The following is a 21,881-nucleotide window of genomic DNA, read 5'->3' as shown; positions in this document are numbered from 1 at the left end:
CTGTGGGCTCTGGGAGAATATGTGAGCTCACTGCCGTGTCCCTAGTACCCAACCCATTTTCTGCAGATTAAGGGTGCTCAGAAGGATTTGAGGAAAAAATACAGTCAGCAATGGGGCTTCCCTCTCTGTGGAACACTCAGCATCATGTCAGGAACCCAGCTTCCCAAATGGCCCCAGGGAGCCTCAGCAGGGTGCAATCTACAGAGCAGCGGACACTCAGTATTTCCCACTTTTCTCAACCCAGGTCAAGGCTGTCCCTTCCAGAAACCACTCTACTTGACCTTAATAGCCTGTGGCCTCTTGCTACAGAATCACATTGTCGCTAAGAGCATGACCCCTGGAGCACAAGGCCCTGCTGGACTATTCACTACTGTGGTGGCTTGGCAAAGTCACTAAACTTCTTTGTGCCTCAGCTTCCTAAAATGGGGCTCACTGGGAATGTGAGGATCATATAAAATAGCACAGCCTTAAAAAGATGGCCTCGTCCACAATAACCACCAAGTGATGCTGGTTATGATTGTGCCTCTTTGCTCCTGTGACAGCTTTTCTTGGCAGTTCATCAGCTCTTTTGTAGGGGAGTTAAACACAACTAGACTAACTGGTTATTCCCCTCCTGGACTTTCCTTGATCTTTTCAGTGTTTTTGTGGTATTTCTGATAGATGGCATTAAGCCTACAGATCAAGATGCAGCCTCATTTGCGTTTTTGGTTTCTGTGGTTTCCTTGGCACACAGAGATGGAGAAACAAACCATTTGACTGATTGGACATCTGGGTGGTCTCTTACTTCTGAAGGCCAATGGCTGATATGGTGTGGTATACACCACTCATGCTCCAAACTTGAGGGTAGGAGAGGGCACTGTGGTCCCCAGAGCCATGTGTTCTTGCAAGGCGGCCACTATGCAGAGGAAGGGGTACCTTCTTCTCCAACAGATGCAAGCAAACATGGTGGTCACACCATAGCACATGGCTGAGGGTCCAGAAAATCCCTCCATTTGGCTTGGGGAAGCCTATTAGAAGCCATCATTCTAGGTGTCTCAAAATGTTGCCTTCTAAGTCAAATCCACTCAAATCAAATTAATTTCCTTCCTCTACATCTTTCCGCCTCACACTACAACTCTAACTAATGTAATACTCAGTGTTTTTGAGTTTATCTAGTTCTCATCATCTTTACTATTACCACCTTGCCATCATCATGTGTCACCTGGACGACTGTCACAGCCTCCCCACTAGTTCATCCTGCTTCCACTTTTGCCCCGTCCAGTCCATTTTCTCAGAACAACCAGAAAAATCATTTTAAAATGCAAATGTGTTAATATACCTCTCTTCTGCACACACATGCAGGCATGCATGCACACACACACACACACGCAAACACACACACACACACACACACACACACACCCTTCTTAAACCTCTTGAAGTGATTCTGTTTTCAAAAATCAACCAAAAGACTTAATGTGGCCTTCAGGACCAATATCATCACTCCTGCCTAACTCTTCAAGACCAACTGTGGCCTGTTCTCTGGATTCATCCAAGCTGGCCTTTCTTTAGCTGTTACAAAGGCCAAATACCTTTCTTGCATCACAGCCAGTGTGCACAGTGTTTGTTTGCCTGGAACACCCTCTTTTCATGCCCATCCCACCACCTCAATCTCACCCACCATCCCTCCTAAATGCAAACATCACTTCTTCAGAAGGCACTTCCCTTACCCACAACGTAAATTAGGACTCATTATTCTCCCACCGGCCTCTATTTTTTGGTCACAAGATTTAGCACGTTTTATAAATCCATACTTACTTGGATGTTTGTTCACTTAATATCAGCCTTTCCTACCCATAACTAAGTTCCAAAATAGACAGGACCTTGGCTGTTTGGTACACCAGTTGTATCTCAAGGTGAAGACAGTGCTAGATATATGGTGAACTCCTAATTGATGATTTGCTGGGTTTTATCACTTTACTTACAGTCAATTCCAGTTAGGCTGTATCTGTATCTTGGTAATAGGAGGAAATATTTTTCAGTTTTTTCACCACCAAGAGCTTCTTTGCAGCTCTCCCTCTCCCCACTGACTTGGTGTATTGAAAGATAGTGGGTAACAACTCTACACATTAAGTCATAATTAGCTTATTTTATCATTTTGTTCATTCAAAGCATGTAATACTGCTATACTGCTAATCAAAGCTTCTAATTAGAAGTAGTGCATGAAGGAGACAATACTCTTAATATAATTACAGCCCAAAGGAGAGAGACTCGACATTTAGGTTTGCTTTGTAAATGTACAGCTTGCCTAAGTTTTAAGATGTTGAAATCACTCCAGAAGATCTGTTTGGCCTACAAGGTCCTTCACGCCATGCCTCCTGCCAGCCAGTCTTCTCCTGACATTTGCCACTATCCTGCCCAGCCACACTAATTAAGTTTATGTGGAAGGAACAACTTCCATTTCACATCTAGACTCAAGGCACACCTTTGAACCTGCTTCTTCCTTCTTTCAATGACTTGAACTCCTAGTCATCATAGAAAGCCTGGCTCAGATGTCCCCTCCACCAGGGGACAACAGGTTAGGTTTGTCTAAAGGTCCCAACAGGTTAGGGCCTGGGATGGTGGATTTCTACAATATCTGACCTTGCTTAAAGCTTGCTTCTTACTGTGCTGCCTATTACCTGACCATCTCCTCCTTTAGATCTGAGAGCTTGGAGGTGTTCCTGATGCCCAGCACAATGTTTGGCACATAGTGGGTACTTAGTAGAAGGAAGGGAAGAAAGGCTAAATGGAGAGAGGGAAGGAGGAAAGAAAGAGGAAAAAGGACAGCTTGTGGTTTCTGGTGTTGGAGACCCTGAAGTGAATACAATGGACAGTTTGTGAGACTCTCATGATCTTAGTGGAAGGAAATGACATAACTGAAAATCAATATCAATTAATACATGATTAGGGCAGATGCCTGATAGCATTAATTAGGGCTGTAAGCGTCTGTTTAATTTTTTTCTGGAAAATCTGAGAGTAAGGAAAGTAAGAATAAAAACTTATGGAGTCAACAAAAGGCACAACACTATGAACACATTGGGGAAATCCATGTGTTATGCAGTCTTTGTATGCCAACAAGGAATGGAAAGGAACATTGAAAGTCTCACTTTGGATGGCAATACCATCTCCCAACAAAACGTGGTATGTAGACAGGTCTATTTCCAGGACACTAACATCAAACAAAAGCAATCCAAAGCCCAGGGCCTTCCTAGTCCTGCTCCAAACCTGAGTGCCCAAGCAGCTCTGCACAGAGAATGACAAACATTTATATTCTCCATTATTTATCTTTTGGCACTTCTATCCTGAAGTCCATTTGAGGCGAGCAAGACTGAGAAGCCAAGCCTCATTTTTGACCTGTAATCATTGATGATGGTGCTGACTTGCCATCCTATTTATAGGTAGGTGGTAGGCAGGCTCTCCCTCCAGGGTCTCATTGAACCTGATTCTTGGCATGGAGAAAGAATGTGAATTGGCTGCACTTTACAGAGAGTGAGAGAAGTTTCAAGGCAGGAAGTCAGGCACTCTGAGGATCTAAGACTCTTGCTCTTCCTAATGAGCCATACTGTCTGAGCATGCTGAAGGCAAAAGGAGGCTGTGGTTCAATTCAGTTTAATTCACTTCAGCAGCCACCTTGTCATCATCCTCTTTGCTAACATTTTTTGAGCTCTTACTAGATGCCTGGCACCATGTCTAATATCTCTTTTAATCCACAAATCAGCCATTTGAGAAAGGTCCCTTTTACTTGCCATCTTGCACTTTATGTATTAGGAAGCCAAAGCTCAGAGAGCAAACACCATTCACCAGCCAGGTTTGAAACCAGACCTGTTCTACTTCACAGACTGAGTTCTTAACTTCTGGGTGCTACTGTTGAATCCACCGTTCTACCACCTTTTGCTTCTTCCCTTTAGTCTCTGTGGTTGCTCATTTCCATCTGGTTCTCTGACTTGCTGCTTTACACAAGGGCAGCAAACTACAGTCCACGGGCCAAATCTTGCCTGCTACCTGTTTGGGTAAATTCAGTTTAATTGGAATATCACTATGCTTGTTCATTTACAGATTGCCCATGTGTGCTTTCAGGCTACAATGGTAGAGTTGAGTACTTGAAACAGAGACCACATGGCCTACAAAGCTGCAAATATTTACTGTCTAACCCTTGATTGAAAGAGTTTTTTGACCCCTGATATAGTAGATAAGATAGACATTATGTTAAGGGCTTAACTGTCATTCTTTCTTTGAACTCATACTGTAATCTGGTGTGTGTTGTTGTTGTTTTGTGTGTGTGTGTGTGCATGTAGAGGATACTCCTATCAATCCGATGTTACAGATAAAAAAACTGAGGCTCAAAGACTTGAAACATCCTGACCAAGGTCACAGAGCTAGTAAATGAGATAGCTGGATTTTAAACCCAGGCAGCCTGGCTCTAGAACCCATGCTCCTAACCATACAGTACACCTGGCTGCTGTGGGCCCAACACTGTGCAAGCACCAATCACATGGTGCTGAGCAATATACGGCCCTTCCCAAGTGGAGCCCCTGTGAGAAAGGAGACCATGGCAGCCAGTTGATGGGCAGAGGAGAACTGGGGTAGAGCTGTGGGAGCCCCAGGGACACATACTTGTTCATGCAGCCTCAGTCAGCCCCAGAATCTCAGAACATACTGTTGAAAGCTGGGACACACAAAGGAAGAACAACACACAAGAAGGTTGGTGGCAGGTGACAGAGTCACTTCTGACAGGGGACTCTCTCCCCAAGTCCACTGACAATTGCTCAGCCAAACTATTTCCTAATACTCTTCATCTTAAAGAATCATTTTAAAAAGTGATTTGATTGCTCTAGCTAGCCTGCTCCTTTATTTCTAGGGGAGCAGCTTTGTAGGAAATGGTTTTTATTAGAGTTGTTCATCCGCATTCAAGGGAGGAAAGCTCAGCTCTTCTTTTGAGAGTCCACTCCTCTATTACACAGACCTGGAGAAAATTAAAGTATCCTGGGATGAAGGAATCATCTCTTTGCTCTCTAAAAATGCAGTGAGAGCTTCCCCATGTGGCCCTGACGATGGCCTTCTAGACAAATGCTTGCATGGACAGGGAGCTCACCGTGTCACAAGGCAGAGTTGCATTACTTGAGTTTGAGGGAACTTCTGTCTTTAGCTGAAACTCAGTTTGCATCCCCAGGCTCTCAACCATGGGGCTGTGGTTCTGTCTCTGGAAATATTACAGGGCAATCTTACTTCCCACTTGATACAGTAGTGAAGTCTTTAAAGGGACCACCATGTCTTTCCGTTTGCTCTTCTCTTGGTTAAAGAGCTCACATTCCTGGCCGAGTATGGTGGCTCACACTTGTAATCCCAGCACTTTGGGGAGAGGCAGGAGGATCATGAGGTTAGGAGATTGAGACCATCCCTTCCAACATGGTGAAATCCTGTCTCTACTTAAAAAAATACAAAAATAATTAGCTGGGTGTGGTGGCGCATGCCTGTAATCCCAGCTACTTGGGAGGCTGAGGCACGAGAATTGCTTGAACCCAGGAGGTGGAAGGTGCAGTGAGCTGAGATCATGCCAATGCACTCCAGCCTGGTGGCAGAGCAAGACTCTGTCTCCAAAAAAAAAAAAAAAAAAAAAAGAGCTCACATTTCTTCAACCATTTTATTGTGATACTTTCCAAATCTCATAAGGATTCTCTTTCTCATAGGGAAAGCCTAAAATTTTAGATGTGTAAATAAAGTCATAATAAATATTCTTATGATAATTTTCTCTTAGAGTTCAAGGCTACAAAAAAGGGTTGTTACTCATGATGAAATGTCTAGCACTAAGCACTAAGTAATGATAAAAATATGTTCTACTATGATCCCTTTCTGCCTTGGTTTACTAGGAAGCTCATGTCAAAGTCGATGCTCAGTTTTTCTCCTCTTTATTAACTTTATTTTTTACCTCTCATCTTCTGTCATCTACTAATTGCTTTTAGTTGTATGGCATCTGCATTTTATTGTAAACATTTATCCTCTTCTACATTATCAATTGGCTCCCACACCCACTGCGAGCAGCGGGTAGGGACTATATCATAAATATTCCTGCTTCACGGATGAGAGTTTGAGTGGCGACCAGTGAGTGATAGAAATCTTTGCTGGTTCTCACACTTTGATCATAATGATGATACTGCCTATAGTAAAAATGCTAGTAATCATAATAGGAGCCAACATTTATTAAGTGGTTCCGGCCTGACAGGCACTTTTCTGAAAGCTTTATGAGTGTGTCACCACATTTAAATCTTACAGCCAGCTTCTTAAGTAATATTATTAGCTACATCTTCTTAAGTAATATTATTAGCCACATATTACAGATGAGAAAATCAAAGCCCAGAGAGGTTAAGTAATTTACCCTCCAACAGAGATGCAGAAAATGGCAGAGCCAGCATTGAAATCTAAGCCGTCTGTTTTCAGAATGCAAGCTCTTGTCCACCATGCCACACTACCTAAATTATCAGACCACCCCCCAGCCATTCCACATGGGATTTAAGGGGTCCTGATACTTCAAATAAACTCTGAACCCATAAGATTCTGGATGTCATCCAGAATGGGGAATGTTGCTGTGAGCTTTAAGAAGTTGCTCACTGCTGACTGCCTCCCCGCCCCCCACCCCAGGAGCAATGGTTTCTGACTCTATCATCATCTGCCTGCACACTCTGGGAGCTTCTTCCAATCCCTGTGCCCCAGTGCAGCCAATCAGGCTCAGACATGGGACTGGGAAACAGAAAGGCTGTCCTAGTTGTTGGCCCAGAAAGGATCATGGAGGGTGGCCAAGGCCAGGCTTGAGACCATATCATTCACATAAAGGTCCCTGTTCAGGCAAGACAAGGGTAGTGGTAATCGGGGACGTCTCTAGGCCAGAAAATAGGGAAGAAGGAAGGAAGGTTGGAAGCCAAGAGGTCTGCTGGCTGATTCTTACTATATCTATTATGTGCCAGGCACTGCGTTATGTGAGCCAAATGCTCCTTTCATTTTCAAATGAGGAAACTGAGATCCCAGATATGAGATGACTTGTCCTAGGTCATTCAGCAAGTTTAGGTGTAAGTGCGTGAATAACTCTTTGTAAGAGAAAGGCTTTGCCAAGTCACGATAAGTATTTCATTCCAGGAGATGGAATGTCACCCTGCTCTCGGGGGCTGTGGTTACAATAGGTAACATGGAGGGAAGGTGGAACCCCCAGTGGCTAGAGTCAGGGTGAAAGCATGGGGCACTGAAGGAGCTTTAGGGAGTGTGATCCTACCCCCAAAAGGAGAGGATGCATGAATGCTGGTTGCTTTTCTCTAGGGGCAGGGGAGAAGACTCAGCTGAGTATAGGTGGCTAGGAGTGAGACCACCCCCTGTCCCCGGATCTCCAGGAAAGGTCTCCATCCAGCTCAGTGCCTTTCCTTGTCTCCTATCCTGGAGAGTGAGAAGTGGGGTTGAGGCTGGGTGGTTCTCTCTACCATATACCCTTCCCTTTGCAAGAAACAAGAGAGGGAAGGAGGAGGGAGAGAAAGGAAGGGAGGAAAGGAGAAAGAAGGAAGAGGGACATTTAAACATGAGTTTTATACTTCTCGATTTGACCAGCATCCATGAGAAACAGAACATCCTTTGTCATTAGGCAAACACCGTGAGCCCATCAAGTGAGAGGCAATTAAAGGTGTGCTACACAGCCTGTGATTTGCATGGGAGGTGGATGGGGCTTCACAGCTTGTACAGGCAGAGAGCCTAAGTCCCAGAATGCAACATCCATTCCAGCAATGGTCTGAGATTCCTGCACGAGAGGAGGAAATGAATGACAAAAAGCCACAGAGATGTTCTTGGCCCCTTAAGAAATGGCAGACCTCACGGGGGGGCCACAACACCAAAACCAGCAGACAGGGGACATTTGGCAGCATTTTCTCCTTGAGTGTCGTTTTTATTACTTCTGCCTTTTAATGTTACTTGAGATTTGCCATAACCCCCGCATGGACTCTCAAAACCTGGGATTTTGTCCCATCTCTGTGTAACCTGGGGCCCAATGCATAATGGTAATCATGGTAAAGATGAGAACAGTGGAAGCCACCATTTACTGAGCACCTACTGTGTGCTGCACATGCTGCTGGGCATGCCATGTACTCATCTCAGAAATGAAGAGTGGGCTCTCTAATGGCACTGGAGTCATGTGCTTTTGCAAACTGCTTGCTGCCACCGAGTTCCCCGTTCATCTGTGATTAGATCAGACTATAAACTTCCCCGCTTCTCTTCCCCTTGTGAAAATTCTGCAGTGTAGGCAGGGATCCAGAAGTGGGAAAACCTTCATTGCAGCTGCCTGCCAATGCTTTGCTGTACCAGGGTGGATGGCGCACTGCAGAGTCCAGGGCCCGACAGTTGTCCTTGGTGGGTGTGCAGTGTGTATCTATGTCAGGAGAAGGGGGTACTTCCAAGCCATGCTGTAGGCCAATCCTGCCAGCCTCCATCCGAGGCACCTCTGAGAGGCACCCAGCTTCCTCCAGTGTCCATTAGAAGCTCCCTGATCAAATGAAATTTCTGCTGTCCTTTTGGTCCTGCCAGACCACATTCATCTTGGGCAAATCTCGCACCTCTCTACCAGTTCCCTCATCTGCAAAATGGGAGTGATAATGCCTAGTTTTGGCAAAACTTGTTGTGAGGTGGAAATGGGGTAGTAAATCTAAAAGTGCTTTGAAAACTTTGGCAGTGCTATTGACAAGCAAGGGGTCACTGGAGTCTGTCTTGTTTTTAGTACAATGACTAGTATTTTAATCAGCCAAATGTGTGTAACTGGTCTATACTGGAGCATAGGTCCCTTCAGAATGGAAAGACTTTTCCAATTTTATTCATAATTGCTTTAGACAATCTACAGGAAGAGATTGTCAAGTGTAAACAGAGTTTCCAAGTACCACAAAACCACAGAAAGTGATGCTGAGATGGAAAACGATTTTCCTGCCTTCTTCCACTCCAACTGGATCCCTCTCCCATGTGGAAAATGTTGACACCTCAACATTGAAAAATAACTTAGAAGTGGCCTGTGCCAACTCTGTACCCTATGAGTGAATCTGTTTACAGCAATGCAAATCATTGGCTGTCTGGCTTCCTGTTGTTTTTTTCTGGATGGAGCTGATGGAGAAGAGGGGTGAGACATGACCACTCACTTCTGCTCTCCCCCTTCCATCTGACACACAGAGTTATTCCTCTGACAACAAATCAAAAAGATTCTAGATTCTTCTATCTGTCTGAGCAGGCAGCTCCCCCAGAGTTTGCCCCCCAGGAAAAAGAAATCAAATTATTTAAAGTCAAAAAGTGGTATGACCTAAAAAAAAAAAGGTAAGAAAATGTCCCCAGTTATGTAGTGAAAAACAAATGCATTGAAAAATATTGGAAAAATCTCTGGAAAGAAATCAAAATGCTAAGAAATACAGAGATAATATTAAGCCAATGCTCTTTCATCTATGAGAAGCTGGATGAATTGGCCAGCAGTTGCATCTGGTGGTAGTAAAGGTTTTCCCCTGGAGAAAGCAAGCTGGAGGTGACCTTTCAGATTTAGCAGCAGCAGCAGCCAATGCCTCTGGCTAGAGGGGTGCATATACCACAGAATTATCCCTACAGGGCAGGTGCCCTGAGGCTTGCAAAAGAGGAAATTCAAGAGATGCTGATTCCTCACCCTTGACATAGAATAGCCAAAGGAATGAATCACTGACCCTAAAACATTTATAAAGATGCAAGAGAGAAGGAGAAGGCAAGAGAAGGGGCCAGAGAGGAACAAAAGAAATGAAGGAAGAGGAAGGGCAGGGTGTGGAAAAGAGGAGGGCAAGAAAAGCGGTGAGACAAAGAGCAGGGAGGAGAGGGGAGAAGTGAAATGGGGAGCCATGCCGGAGGAAACAGAAGGGAAGAAGGGGAAAAGAAGGAGTGAAGACTGAGGGAAATACAATAAAAGGAGAAAGGAGAGAGGAAATCCAGAGGATAATCCAGCTAGATTTGTAACCTTTCATGTCTTAGGCTGGTCATGTTTGTTATGCTCACTCTACTGTCCTCTGTGCTGTCTTGCACACCTGAAACATTTTATTATGTTTTTGAAAAAAGGAAGAGAAGGCAGAAGAAAGGATAAAAATGAAGAGGAGGTAGAGGTAGGTAGATGGTAGTCATATCTCCCTGGGTGTCTGTGACAAATGCAATTAGAGGGCTGGAGTGGTAGAAAAAAATAGCATTAGTGGCTTGCCCATCCATTGGAGAGGCCTCTGGGATCAGAAAGCCTGTCTTCTCCACTAGGTCTTGTTCCAAATGAGGCACCTGAGCTGGAACCAGATGTGGGCCATGGCCCTCAACCTTTCTCCCTGGTGTATTGGAGAACAGGAGACCCTGGATTGACATTAGTTCCACTTCTGCCTTCAGCTCAGTGTGTCACTTGTGCAGTTCCACAAATGTTCCCCTAGCTCCTGCTCCATGTTAGAAGCTGTGCTGGGGTACGGGATACACACCAGCGACTGTTCTTCTTGAAGCATTTGCAGGTAGAAGACAGCAGCTCAGAGTCTCAGTTTCCCCATCTCTATAATGAGGGGGGTTGTCTTCATGGTTTTTAGGTTTGCTTTGAGTCCCAGGACTGAATCCCCTACATTTTCTAGAACAACTCCACTTTATTCTGTTGTAGATATTGGAATTGTGCTTAAGCTTGGATTTGGAAAGCTGATTTTACTGCTAAAGGAATTTTGAAAATCATTAAATAAGATTCTCCCCAAGGTCTAAAGTTTGTTGTTGTTGTTTCTTTTTTTTTTTTTTTTTTTTTTTGAGACGGAATTTCCCACTGTTGCCCAGGCTGGAGTGCCATGGCACAATCTCGGCTCACTGCAACCTCCGCCTCCCAGGTTCAAGCGATTCTCCTTGCCTCAGCCTCCCAAGTAGCTGGGATTATAGGTGCCTGCCACCACGCCCGGCTAATGTTTTTGTATTTTTAGTAGAGATGTGGTTTCACTATGTTGGCCAAGCTGGTCTCGAACTCCTGACCTTGTGATCCACCTGCCTTGGCCTCCCAAAGTGCTGGGATTACGGGCGTGAACCACCGTACCTGGGTGACTTTGTTCTTCTTGAAGCATCTGCAGGTAGAAGACAGCTGCTCAGAGTCTCAGTTTCCCCATCTCTATAATGAGGGGGGTTATCTTTGTGGTTTTTAGGTTTGCTTTGAGTCCCAGGACTGAGTCCCCTACATTTTCTACAACAACTCCACTTTATTCTGTTTTAGATATTGGAATTGTGCTTAAGCTTAGATTTGGAAAGCTGATTTTACTGCTAAGGGAATTTTGAAAATCATTAAATAAGATTCTCCCCAAGGTCTAAAGTTTTAAACTTCTCTGTTCTATTTCTAAGGTTGTATGATTCCTTGAAGCCTCTAACTATAAGAATTTACTCTTTATTTATTCATTCATCAAATGCTAAAGCTCTTCAATAAATGGGAGCAGAGACAGATAATAAACAAATAAGCTAATAGAACAGGGTTTTGCTGCATGGAGGGACATGGAAGGGGAGAGGGGGTCAGGGAGTGTCTCCTGGAGATGATAGCCTTGGAAGGATCTGGGGAAAGAGGAATCCTAACAAAAGGAATAGCAGATTTGAAAGCCAGATGGTGAGAATGAATCTAGCATGTTCAGGGCCAGGGACCATGTCACAGAAAAGGGGGAAAGTGGCATGAGATGAGATGGGAGAAGGAAGGTAGGCAGGGGCCAGATGACATAGGGTTGTGGCCTGTGTTCAAGGTTGTGACCCTGAAAGTTATGGAACTAGTTTGGATTTTAATTTAAATGTAGTGGGACACATTTGCAGGGTTTCAAAGAGGGGCCTGATGTGATCTGATTAAATATTATCAGGATTACTCTGGCTGCTGTGTGGAGGACAGATGGTAAAGAGGACAAGAGAGGAGGACACTCACAGTGATACAGGTGAGAGATGATGGAGACCTGGGTATGAATACCAGAATTTGTGCAAAAAAGTCAAACATGGTATATAGAAAGATGAGAACAAGATTTCACAATCAGTACATATCCAACATCTTTCAGGGTCCCAAATATATAAGTCTGGATCTTAACCTCACCTTTTGGTGCCCAATTTTTTCCTCAAGTCCACCCATGTGCTATAAAGAAAGTCAATGCCTTTTGTTTCTTTGACCACTTACAACAAAATGTAGATTTAGGCAGACCCCCAAAATATACCCTTTTCCTTACTGAGAAAGCTGCCGGAAAGGCATATATTTTTGGAATATATAATTTGGAAAATTAGCTTTCCAAATTTCAAATTGGAAAGATAAATGGATACTTGAACCACAAGCATTAACCCTTTTATTTCAGATGAGTATGGAGTAACCCTTACCAACAGATTTGACCGAGCAATTAACTGAATACAAATGGAAGGAAAGCAAACTTTGAACCACAAGGCCCAGAGGTGAATGATCAATAGTAAATGGCTCCTTAAAGACTCAGCACTGTGCTTAGGACTTTGGAGGATAGAAAAAGAGTGGAAGACATATCCCTACACTTTAGAAATACACCCTGCAGCTGAGGAAACAGGACTAACACATAAAGTAGTTAGATGTCTGGACAGCTAAATGGAGGAAGAGTCAGGGTCTCCACCAGAGCCCTGAGGCTGGCAGCAGGAAGACAGGGTTCCAGTCTACCTCTGTGACTTAGGACAAGTCATCGAATCCTTCTGGATTGAATTCCTCTTCTTTAAAACAGGGATAATGCTTCCCAGACTCCCTAGTGGGGATTACATGGGATTTGAAAATGCTTTATAAGTTCTAAAGTGTGGTGTAAATAGTAAAGGTTATTATTACTAAGTTCAGAGAAGGGAGATGGCAATGTGTCAGCAAACAAAACCTCCTCTGAAAAACAACCTAATCAAGAGCCTCCTGCTCAAAAACCACCAATGACTTCCCAGTGCTTAAAGTTGTCAAACTATGGCTTGGTTGTCAAACTATGGCTATGGTTGTCAAACTACGGCTCCCAGGCCAAATCCATTCAGTTGCATATTTTATAAATGAAGTTTTATTGGAAGACAACCAGAGCCATTTGTTTACATATTGTCTAAGACTTATTTCTTGCCACAATGGCAGAGCTGAATGGTTGCAGCAGAGACTGTGTGGCCAGTAAAGATGGAAATATTTACTATCTGGCCCTTTAAAGAAAAAACTTGCTGACTCCTGGCATAAAGGATAGTCTAAACCCCAGTTAACATGTAAAGCACCCTGTTATGTAAGCAGAATTTGGATGCATGAAATGAATCGGATACCTTCCTCTAAGTCCTCCCCTACCCTGTACAACATTTTGTAGCAATTCTCAGGAACAGATTCTATATGAGGATGGCATTACAAGGTCCTTTCTTAGGGCTACAATAGGGATCAGGTCTTATTCCTCCTTGGAATCTCCGCAGTATTTATTACAGTGCCCACCTCACAACAGAATCTAAATAAAGTTGAACCAAATTAAAGTTCCTGTAAATACAGAAAGCATAGTAGACTAGAAAACAGATATGAGATCTACTGATAATAAATCTTTGAAAGGAAAAAAAAGTTAGAAGTGAATTAATTCCTTCACTCTTAATTAGTTATGCAAATATTTATTCCATGCGACTATCCAACTATTCCATGTCACAGAAGCTAAGGCAAATTAAATAATATAGGATTATATTCATTTGTTTTACAAGAATTTATGTAAGACTCTCTCTGTGTCAAGCGGAGGGTAAGGACTCGGAGTAGACCATCACCACATGTCTCTCAAAGAGCTTAGAGTCTAGTTGAAGAGGCTAGAAGTCAGCAGATCATCACAATATAGAGAGACAAGCACAATGCTAAAGACACAAAGTACAGAGACGGCAGGGAGATAGGTCTCCTTGTACATTCCTTGTACAAGGCAATGCCATCTTTGTACATTCCTTCCCATGAATGCACCTAGTTTACTATCCCAAGGGAAAGAGGAGGGACCAAGACCAATTCACAAGTATCTCATGGCTACCAGCTGGGTTCTGTCTGAAGAGTGAACACTGACTATCCTGACCATTTCATATAGATTATTTCATTTAATTCTCACAACCAGTTTGGTGGTTTTACAAAGATTAAGTCACTTGTTCCAGGTCAATAGTCAGAAAGTGGAAGAGTCTCATCTAGGTAGATCTTAAGCAAACACCTATGCACTTAACCCTTCACTACACTGGCCTAATGGCCTAAATACACGAGAAAAGAGGACTGGGCAGGAATTCCAGAGAAAGCCTACAGTTTGCAACCTACAGAGATATTGTCCAATGTTTCTGTATCTACTGAATGGACACTGATTCCATGAGGACCATTTGATGTGAGCCAAAAGCATAGATGGAACATAAACAGTTGGTTCATGTTCACTAAAGTCAACAATCAAGGGAGGACAGAATAAAGTGTCACAAAGATCAGTAATAACTCCTGCTGTGGGGCAGCTGTGACCACCTCTGGGGAACGATTCTGGATCCTGGCCAGGATATTAATTTAGCCCTAACCACCAATGCCTAGGGAAATGTGAATTAATGGACAACTGGGAGTCCACAAGACTTAAGGGCCTCCAGAGGGTGCTTTTAGCCAGGTGTATTCCCCAGGATGTGTCTGTGCAAGGGTCATGGTGGACATCAAGGGCAGAGAGTTGGGACACAAAATATTTTTGTCAAGAGAAAATTTGTATTTCCTAAACTTCCTAGGTTCTGTCTAAAAATACGAGAGTTTCCACATTTGCTTGACTATTCAAATTTTCATTTTCAACTTTTCAGCCTTTATTTGTATCAAATGTTGTGTAAAACCAATAAACATGTGAAAAAAAGTCCACTCATATAAATTCCCTATCGAGAATAATGAGATACAATTTCTTTTCTACTTTATTGGCAATGATAAAAACAATTAGCATAAATTGACCAAACAGAGTAACAAAGAGGTTCTGGTGAAAGGCCTTCTCATGCAGTAATGGCAGAGTTGCACATTAGTAGAACGTTATAGAAGGATGAGTGGTAACATGGTAGTATCAACAAAACGTAAAATGCACAGCTACTTTGACTCACTAATGCTTCTTCTAGGCATTTATTTCAAGGAGATAATTAGACTAGAGCTCCAAGATTTACATGAAAAATTTTATTTATAGACTTTTAAATAATACCAAATATTTAGAAACAACCTAAATATCCATAAAAATACTATTTAAATAGATAATTGTATAACTAGACAAATTCATGTTAGCCTACTTAAAAGGACAGTGTGACCTGTATGCCATAATGTGTAACTTTCTCCAGGTTGTTCAGTGAACAAGAGGCTTTCTGTCCCTAAGCTTATCTGTGTATGCAATTTCTGTGCAAGCATTGCACAGGGAGATGGCTAGAATGAATGTCACCAAATTGTGGCTCTTTCCGGGTGGTAAGATTCAGGTGATTTTTTTCTTCCTTTTGTTGTTTATTTGTATTATTTGAATTTTTACAATGAACAAATAATATCTTTATAAGCAGAAAACCAAAACCAACTGCTTTTAAAGATCAAAAGAAAACATCTAAAGGATACAAAAACTTTCTGGAGAAAAGGCAGGGCTAACACCAGAATAATGACTGACTTTCAGAATGAAAATGTGGAGGGAGTTTGAAACCTGCTTGCTAGCCTCGCACAAAAATATTAGTCTTTCCAGTCCTGAAGAAGGCAGGAAGGCCCAATGGTGAGAAGTCTGTGCTTCCGGGTCAGTCTGTGGGTCCAAATGACAGCTCCATCACTTATTAGTGTGAACAACTTGGTACAAATATCTTCATCTTCTGTGCCTCAGTTTCCTCATTTATAAAATGGGGAACTGATCACACCTGCCTCTACGAGTGTCATAGGATTAAGGAAGAGAGTAAATGAAACACACCAATCACAATGCCTGGCACATAATCAATGCACTAGACATTAGCTCTTATGAAAACCAGCCTCAGACAATCATAGCCTGTGTGAGTTATCATTCCCAGAATGAAGTGCTAATGAGCAGTTAAGAAGAAGGCAAAAAACAATTAGTCAAGGAAACCCTCAAAAGTAGACATATAACTACCTAGGCTCTGCAGTACAAAGATGAAGAGTATGAACTGCATGTTTTCAAGCATATGACCATCTCACAAATTTCAACTGCTTACTCTGCAAAATGGGGATAATATACAGGAGGTTATTTTGAGGATTAAATGCCAGGTGCTAACATAACATTTAACAGTGAGTTTTTAATACATATTTGTTACTATTAATGAAAATAACTATTATGGACTAGGGAATTGGGTACTGAGCTCCCCATTATCATAGGTATCCAGGCAGGCTTAATTATTATCTGAGGAGGAAGATGCAGAAAGGATTTAGTCATGGACCGAGGAAATTGTCTCCGGGATTCTCCCAGACCTAAAAGTCCTACACAAAGTCATTGAAACATAGAACCAATTCTAAAAGTTGCATTGTTTGGAATTTTTGTGTAAAGCAACTTGGGACCAGTAGGTTCATCTCCTCAGAGAGGTATGTGACAATGCCACTCTCAGAGGCCATCCCTGCTCTTCAAATAGGCAAGGCAAATGAGGAACCACCTGCTCATGAAACTCTGCTCATTCTGTCCCAGGATGGCTCATTTTGTTCTCATGCTGCTAATAAAGACATACCAGAGACTGTGTAATTTATAAAGAAAAAGAGGGTTTTGTTCTTTATAAAGAGAGATGCAGATCTCTCCAGAGCTGCAAGGGTCTTTTACCCTTGTTCTTAGCAACTGTCAACATAACATGCAGATCCCAAAAGGGCAGAGTCATAACTTCATAGTTAAGAATGCGGACTTTGGAATGACAGACACCTGGGTTCAAATTCTAGCTCCTCTACTGAGTACTTACCCTTTCTAACCTTCAATTTCCCCGTAAGTCTAAGGGGGATAATGGCATCTCATGGATTTTTTTGTAAGGATTAAATGAGATAATGCAATATTGGAAAAGCAGTAGGATATGTTTAGGCAAGTTACTTAGCCTTTCTGGGCCTCAGTTTATTCAACTGTAAATGGGGACAAAAATATTATCTACCTTATAGAGTAGTTTGTGATTAATGAATGAGTTATGGCTTGGAAAGCGCTTAGAACAGCATCTGTCACATTAGTTAGTACTCAGTAAATATGAGTTGTTTTAATTAATGCATGTAAAGTCCTCAGCATGGTAAAAGTATGTGCTCAATAAATGGTGGCTATTACTATTATGAGGTAGCTGTTCCTCAGAGAAGTTCATGCACATTTATCTCCTGAAAAGCAATGAGAAATGAAGACATCAAGGGAGAATTTTGTCCTTAAATAAATGTTGCAGTCATAGCAGAACGAGTTCACAGGTCCTGTTGCCCTAACAGGATACCCTAGGACCTTCACTCCTCTTCATGCCCAGGCTCTCTTTAATTCACAAGGACCTGCCCTTCATCCAACCATCCACTTTTTCAACAAATTCTCCTTAAGCACCTATAGTGAGCCAGAAAGAGGGCTAGGAATGCTCAAGCAGTGAATAAGATGGTTCCAGCCTCTGCCCTCCTGGAGTCTACAGGGTAATGGAGGAGATGCACACTAAATAAATACATACACAAATGCTTATTTAATAACAGTTGCAATTTGTATTGTGAAAAATGTGACGAGGATGTACAATGGGTCCTGATGTGGTCTTGGCACTGGGTGTGTGAGTAAGGGGGAGTCATTGTAAAGGCTCCCTGAGAAATTGCTGGGACTTGACTGATGAAAAGGAGTTGGCTGAGTGCTGTGCAGAAATGGAGAGAGAAAAGGGTCCAGGCAGACAGGCATTTTGTTCCAAGGCCCTGCACCCACAAAGTGCCTGGTTCACAAAGAGAACCAAGAGAAAGGCCACGTGGTTGACTTATTCCTAGACCCTCCACTCAAAATACTCAGCTAGGAAGTTAGAATTTGAAGAGAAATCCAGGTCCACAGAAACTGCCTTCTCAGTAGCCACTGTTGTCTCTTCCCTTTCAGGTGCTCCTCGCCTGCTTGCAGATCTCAGACCCCAGCTGGTCTCAGACCTCAGCCCCTGAGACCAAGCAAACATACATCATCATGGAGGCTGCAGACGTAGCTCACTATGCCCACATGTGAACTTTGGCCAAGACACCACAACAGGGACTCTGCCCACTGAATCCCCTATGATTCCTCAATCCTATCCTGGTGATACCCTACTGGGTTCTGTGAGGCTATTTAGGAAGATAAGTTTCCCTCACTGAAGAAAAGAGAGATGGCATGAAAGAAAACAATGGCCCCAAAGGAGAAATTTGTGATTGACATAAATGGGAATGTTCCCTTGGGAGCATCATGTATCATCAAACAAGCAAACCTCCAGGTCATTTATTTCTCCACCTATTTACCTGCTATGGAAAGAAGATGCATTTAAGTTTCCTGCAGTTTCACCCTGGAAATTAATGCTCTGGGAAACAAAAAGCTGTATGTTCTAGATGTAGCAGGTTTCTTTTGGAATTCACTCATTGGGAGTCTGGCACTACCCCCTAAATGGTACTTTTGTTGTCTTTTTGTTCAAGGCAGCCAGCTTCTTCCAAGATCAGAACCGCGTGCCAGCCTCCCTTGATAAACTGCCTACCAGCTCTCTTGGTAGATCAGATGTTTAATAGTTAGCCTAACTCATTTGTTTTTCCAAGAAGCAATTATGACTACAATGAATTAATATTTTAACTGCAGGGAAAGCATTATGGATAGTTCCTACGTAGACTCTAGAGGCTGGGAATGGCCAACAGGATTTCCCATACTAAGAGGAGAGGACCACTCCATCCTGGCCAGCAGTTCTCTATGTTTGAAATACTATCATTAGATACTGCTCCAAAGACCTAAGGGGAGATGTGCCTAGGAGAAGTGTATGGTCCTGATCCTTCCCACTGAGGCTCAATGGCCCAGCAAAATATGAAAGTGAGACCTGTGCTTCTAAAGCGTAACAGTCTAGAATCAGTGGAGTTTGTGAAACAACCTCACCACCGCAGGAGCAAATCCCAGCAGGTGAGATTCAAGGAAGATGGGACCACTAAGAATCCAACTGGCCTAGCTGAGGTTGACGTCCGAACTCCAGAAGACCCGGCTGTGATGGGGAAGACTCAAGCAACCAGGCACCATCATCCCCCCACCTACTCGCTCTCCTTCCCCAGGTCCCAGAAGGCAGGGGGCTTTCGCAACATTGCGATCCAAACTTCCCCCAGTCTCAGGAAGCATTTCCCAGTTTTCAAAAGGAAGAAACTCACAGCCAGTAAGTCCCTGGTGGAAATGCCAACAGACTCCCAAAGTGCCATCCAGGTCAACGGCAACCTCTCTGAGCAGGACATTGTGTCTTCCGACCTTGCCTACTTAAGGTTGGCTCAGCATCTTGAGGATGGGCCTCGAAGGGTCAAGGTGTCCCACGCATTCCTCCCGAGGGTCCCCAAGGTGCAAAGCAATGGTCCTGTTAGCATATGCTTGGAAGCAGGAACTTGGAGGTCCTTAGAGAAAGCCACAGCTGCCATTCAGGTTCCAGATGATATTTATCACAGTCCTTCCTGGGAAGTTAGAGAGTCTGCTCTCAGCCCAGACAGGTCAGCTGAAGTAAGTAACTCCATACACCCTTTGGATGACACACGTCCAGGTGATGGGAGAAGGGTGACTCCACCAGATTCAGAAAAATCCACCTCCTGTTTAAATGCCACCAGCGTTGCCAGCCACACACCAGGCACAGAGAAACTTAAACCTGAATTGCTTTTGCCCAAAGACAACTTGGATGACAAAGACCTTGGCTCACTGTCATCTCAGTCAAAGGAAACGTGTGTTCCTTCACCTCCACGGACTCACAGTTCCCCCTCACAAGGCTCCCACAGCCAGCCAGCCCACCCAGGAAGAGCCTCAGACCGTCCTTCATCAAGTAACAATCACCAGAATCTGGTGTCACTCAAAACTAACAGTACATCGAAATCTGCCCCTGGGTGTCAGGAGCAGATGGCAAACAACCCCACCGAGTCAGACACACTGGAGTTTCCAAATTGTCCAGGAAGTAATCACCTCCCATCCTCTCTTTCAAGGAGTGAGACCAAACTTCAGAGCAACAGGGAGATTAGTGACATTAATCAAATTCACCTGGCACGGGGTGAACTCTGCGACCTCCAAGGCCGACTGCAATCCGTGGAGGAATCTCTGCACTCGAACCAAGAGAAAATTAAAGTCCTTTTGAATGTAATTCAAGACTTGGAGAAAGCTCGAGCTCTCACTGAAGGGTAAGGAGATTTTTTTTTTTCATATTAAAAATGACTGGGTGAAGTCATTTGCCAACACAGGGGCAGAGACAGCTTTGGTTTCTTTTAGTAAAAATGTCTCCAAAATGTTTGAAGCACTGCTGTTTCTCCAAATCATAACCACATACCTCCCTTTCTCTAATGGAATTTCATTTAGTTCCAGGCTTTGGTGGATTTTTGTGGATTTCTACTGCTGTTTGTTTTCATTTTCAGGTGTTAACAGAATGGGGAAAGGCAGCAATGAAGCAGTAGGATCAAAAATGATTTTTATGAAGATGAGGGTTCCATTGATACATGATGGGGGAAAATGATAGCAGGAAGGCACTTCCCCATCCCCCTCCTCTTAGCAAGTTACTGCATTTGTACAGTATTTCTGTTCATGTCATTGTGACAAAGGACTTCAGATGGCCCCTCAGCTTACTACTGACCTTCCCCTGTACTGACTACTTTGATGACTTGGGCTGGCCCATCAATGACCAACTAATTGGAACTGAAATGAGATCACAATTCATTTTGCACAATTCATTTTCTGCAAAGAGAAAAAAAGTCACAAAATGCTTTCCTGGGTGACTCAGCACCAGTATAGGAGGAAAAGGCAGTTATTTGTTTAGATGTGAAATGCTCGTCCCTCCAGAAAGTGCTCTCTAAAGACAAAGAAGAAGCAATGGCTAACGCTCATCAAAAACGGTAGGAGAGAGAAGTCATTAACTGGCGTTTGCTGTATGAATCAGAATCAGCACTGCCATATAGGAGAGAAACACTGTGATGATGCAGAATGAAATGTACTGAACCAAGAGGTCAGGAGTTTTAATAACCTCCCTTCCACTCACCTGCAGAATCCCTCATCTCACAACAGGATTGTTGTCAGCATGAAAAAACTGTCAGCTTGAGAAATCTTTAACATGTATAAAGCCTTCTAGAAATGTGAGCTCCTATTGTCATGACTTTCTTGTTTCCTTATTTGTAATGGCCATGCAACCTCAGAGCACCGTGAATGCTGTGCTATAGAGACTAAGGGACCAGTAGGTTGAATGTTTGTGGCCCACGTGACTTTTGCCCATAGATTTATCCAGCAAATGCTCTGTCTTGCAGGCGCAACTTTTATCGAACTGGCCAAGATCTCAACAATTGCAGTACCTGCCAGAACACGGCGTGCATCATATACAGGTACCTGGCCACAAGCGAGGCCTGCTCTGTAGACCATAAAGCCATAGGGTCCGCTGAACACTCTAGCAAACTTTTAAATGCAAAAAGTCAAGAGAGGCAAAAACAGTAGGGCTTTGAATATCTGAGACCAAAAAACCAAGGTATTTAACTATGAAATGTTAACATCTGGTTCCAAGGCAGGGATTGCTTTGTTTCCTTAGAACAAAGTCTATGAGCATACCCTTTTGATGTAATCATCCCTACGCTTATCAAACACTAAGTGCAGGCATCATGGTAAGCTTGGCATGCACATTTGTACCTCATTCCACCCTCAGGAAAGTTAAGGCATTCAGTCTCGCTCACACAGAGCATTTTCTGAGAGCAGAAAGGGCCAAACTCAGGACTCACATCCAGATTTTTCAAATCCCAAACCTGTGATCTT

General features: G+C 43.3%; 2 protein-coding genes across 6 annotated transcripts in view; one reads left to right on the top strand and one right to left on the bottom strand.

The window, feature by feature from the left end:
* The window catches only part of DOCK2 (dedicator of cytokinesis 2), a 442,257-nt gene that overhangs the window by 177,844 nt on the left and 242,532 nt on the right, over positions 1-21,881 (bottom strand). The gene's annotated exons all lie outside the window — the stretch shown is intronic.
* The window catches only part of INSYN2B (inhibitory synaptic factor family member 2B), a 118,809-nt gene that overhangs the window by 77,681 nt on the left and 19,247 nt on the right, over positions 1-21,881 (top strand). For 3 of the 4 annotated variants that reach the window (XM_054487365.2, XM_054487366.2, XM_063665344.1), the window contains exons 2-3: positions 18,012-20,275; positions 21,386-21,460. In XM_054487365.2, the coding sequence (XP_054343340.1) occupies positions 18,930-20,275; positions 21,386-21,460 (1,421 nt within the window). In that variant the 5' untranslated portion in view covers positions 18,012-18,929. Of the gene's footprint in view, positions 1-11,876; positions 11,949-18,011; positions 20,276-21,385; positions 21,461-21,881 lie in introns of all 4 variants that reach the window. The other variant, XM_063665343.1, reaches the window with a different exon arrangement.

This window comes from Pongo pygmaeus, chromosome 4 (assembly GCF_028885625.2).
Source record: "Pongo pygmaeus isolate AG05252 chromosome 4, NHGRI_mPonPyg2-v2.0_pri, whole genome shotgun sequence".
NCBI lineage: Eukaryota > Metazoa > Chordata > Mammalia > Primates > Hominidae > Pongo > Pongo pygmaeus.
The sequence above is the reverse complement of the archived record's forward strand: the minus strand, read 5'-3'. Positions and strand labels throughout refer to the sequence as shown.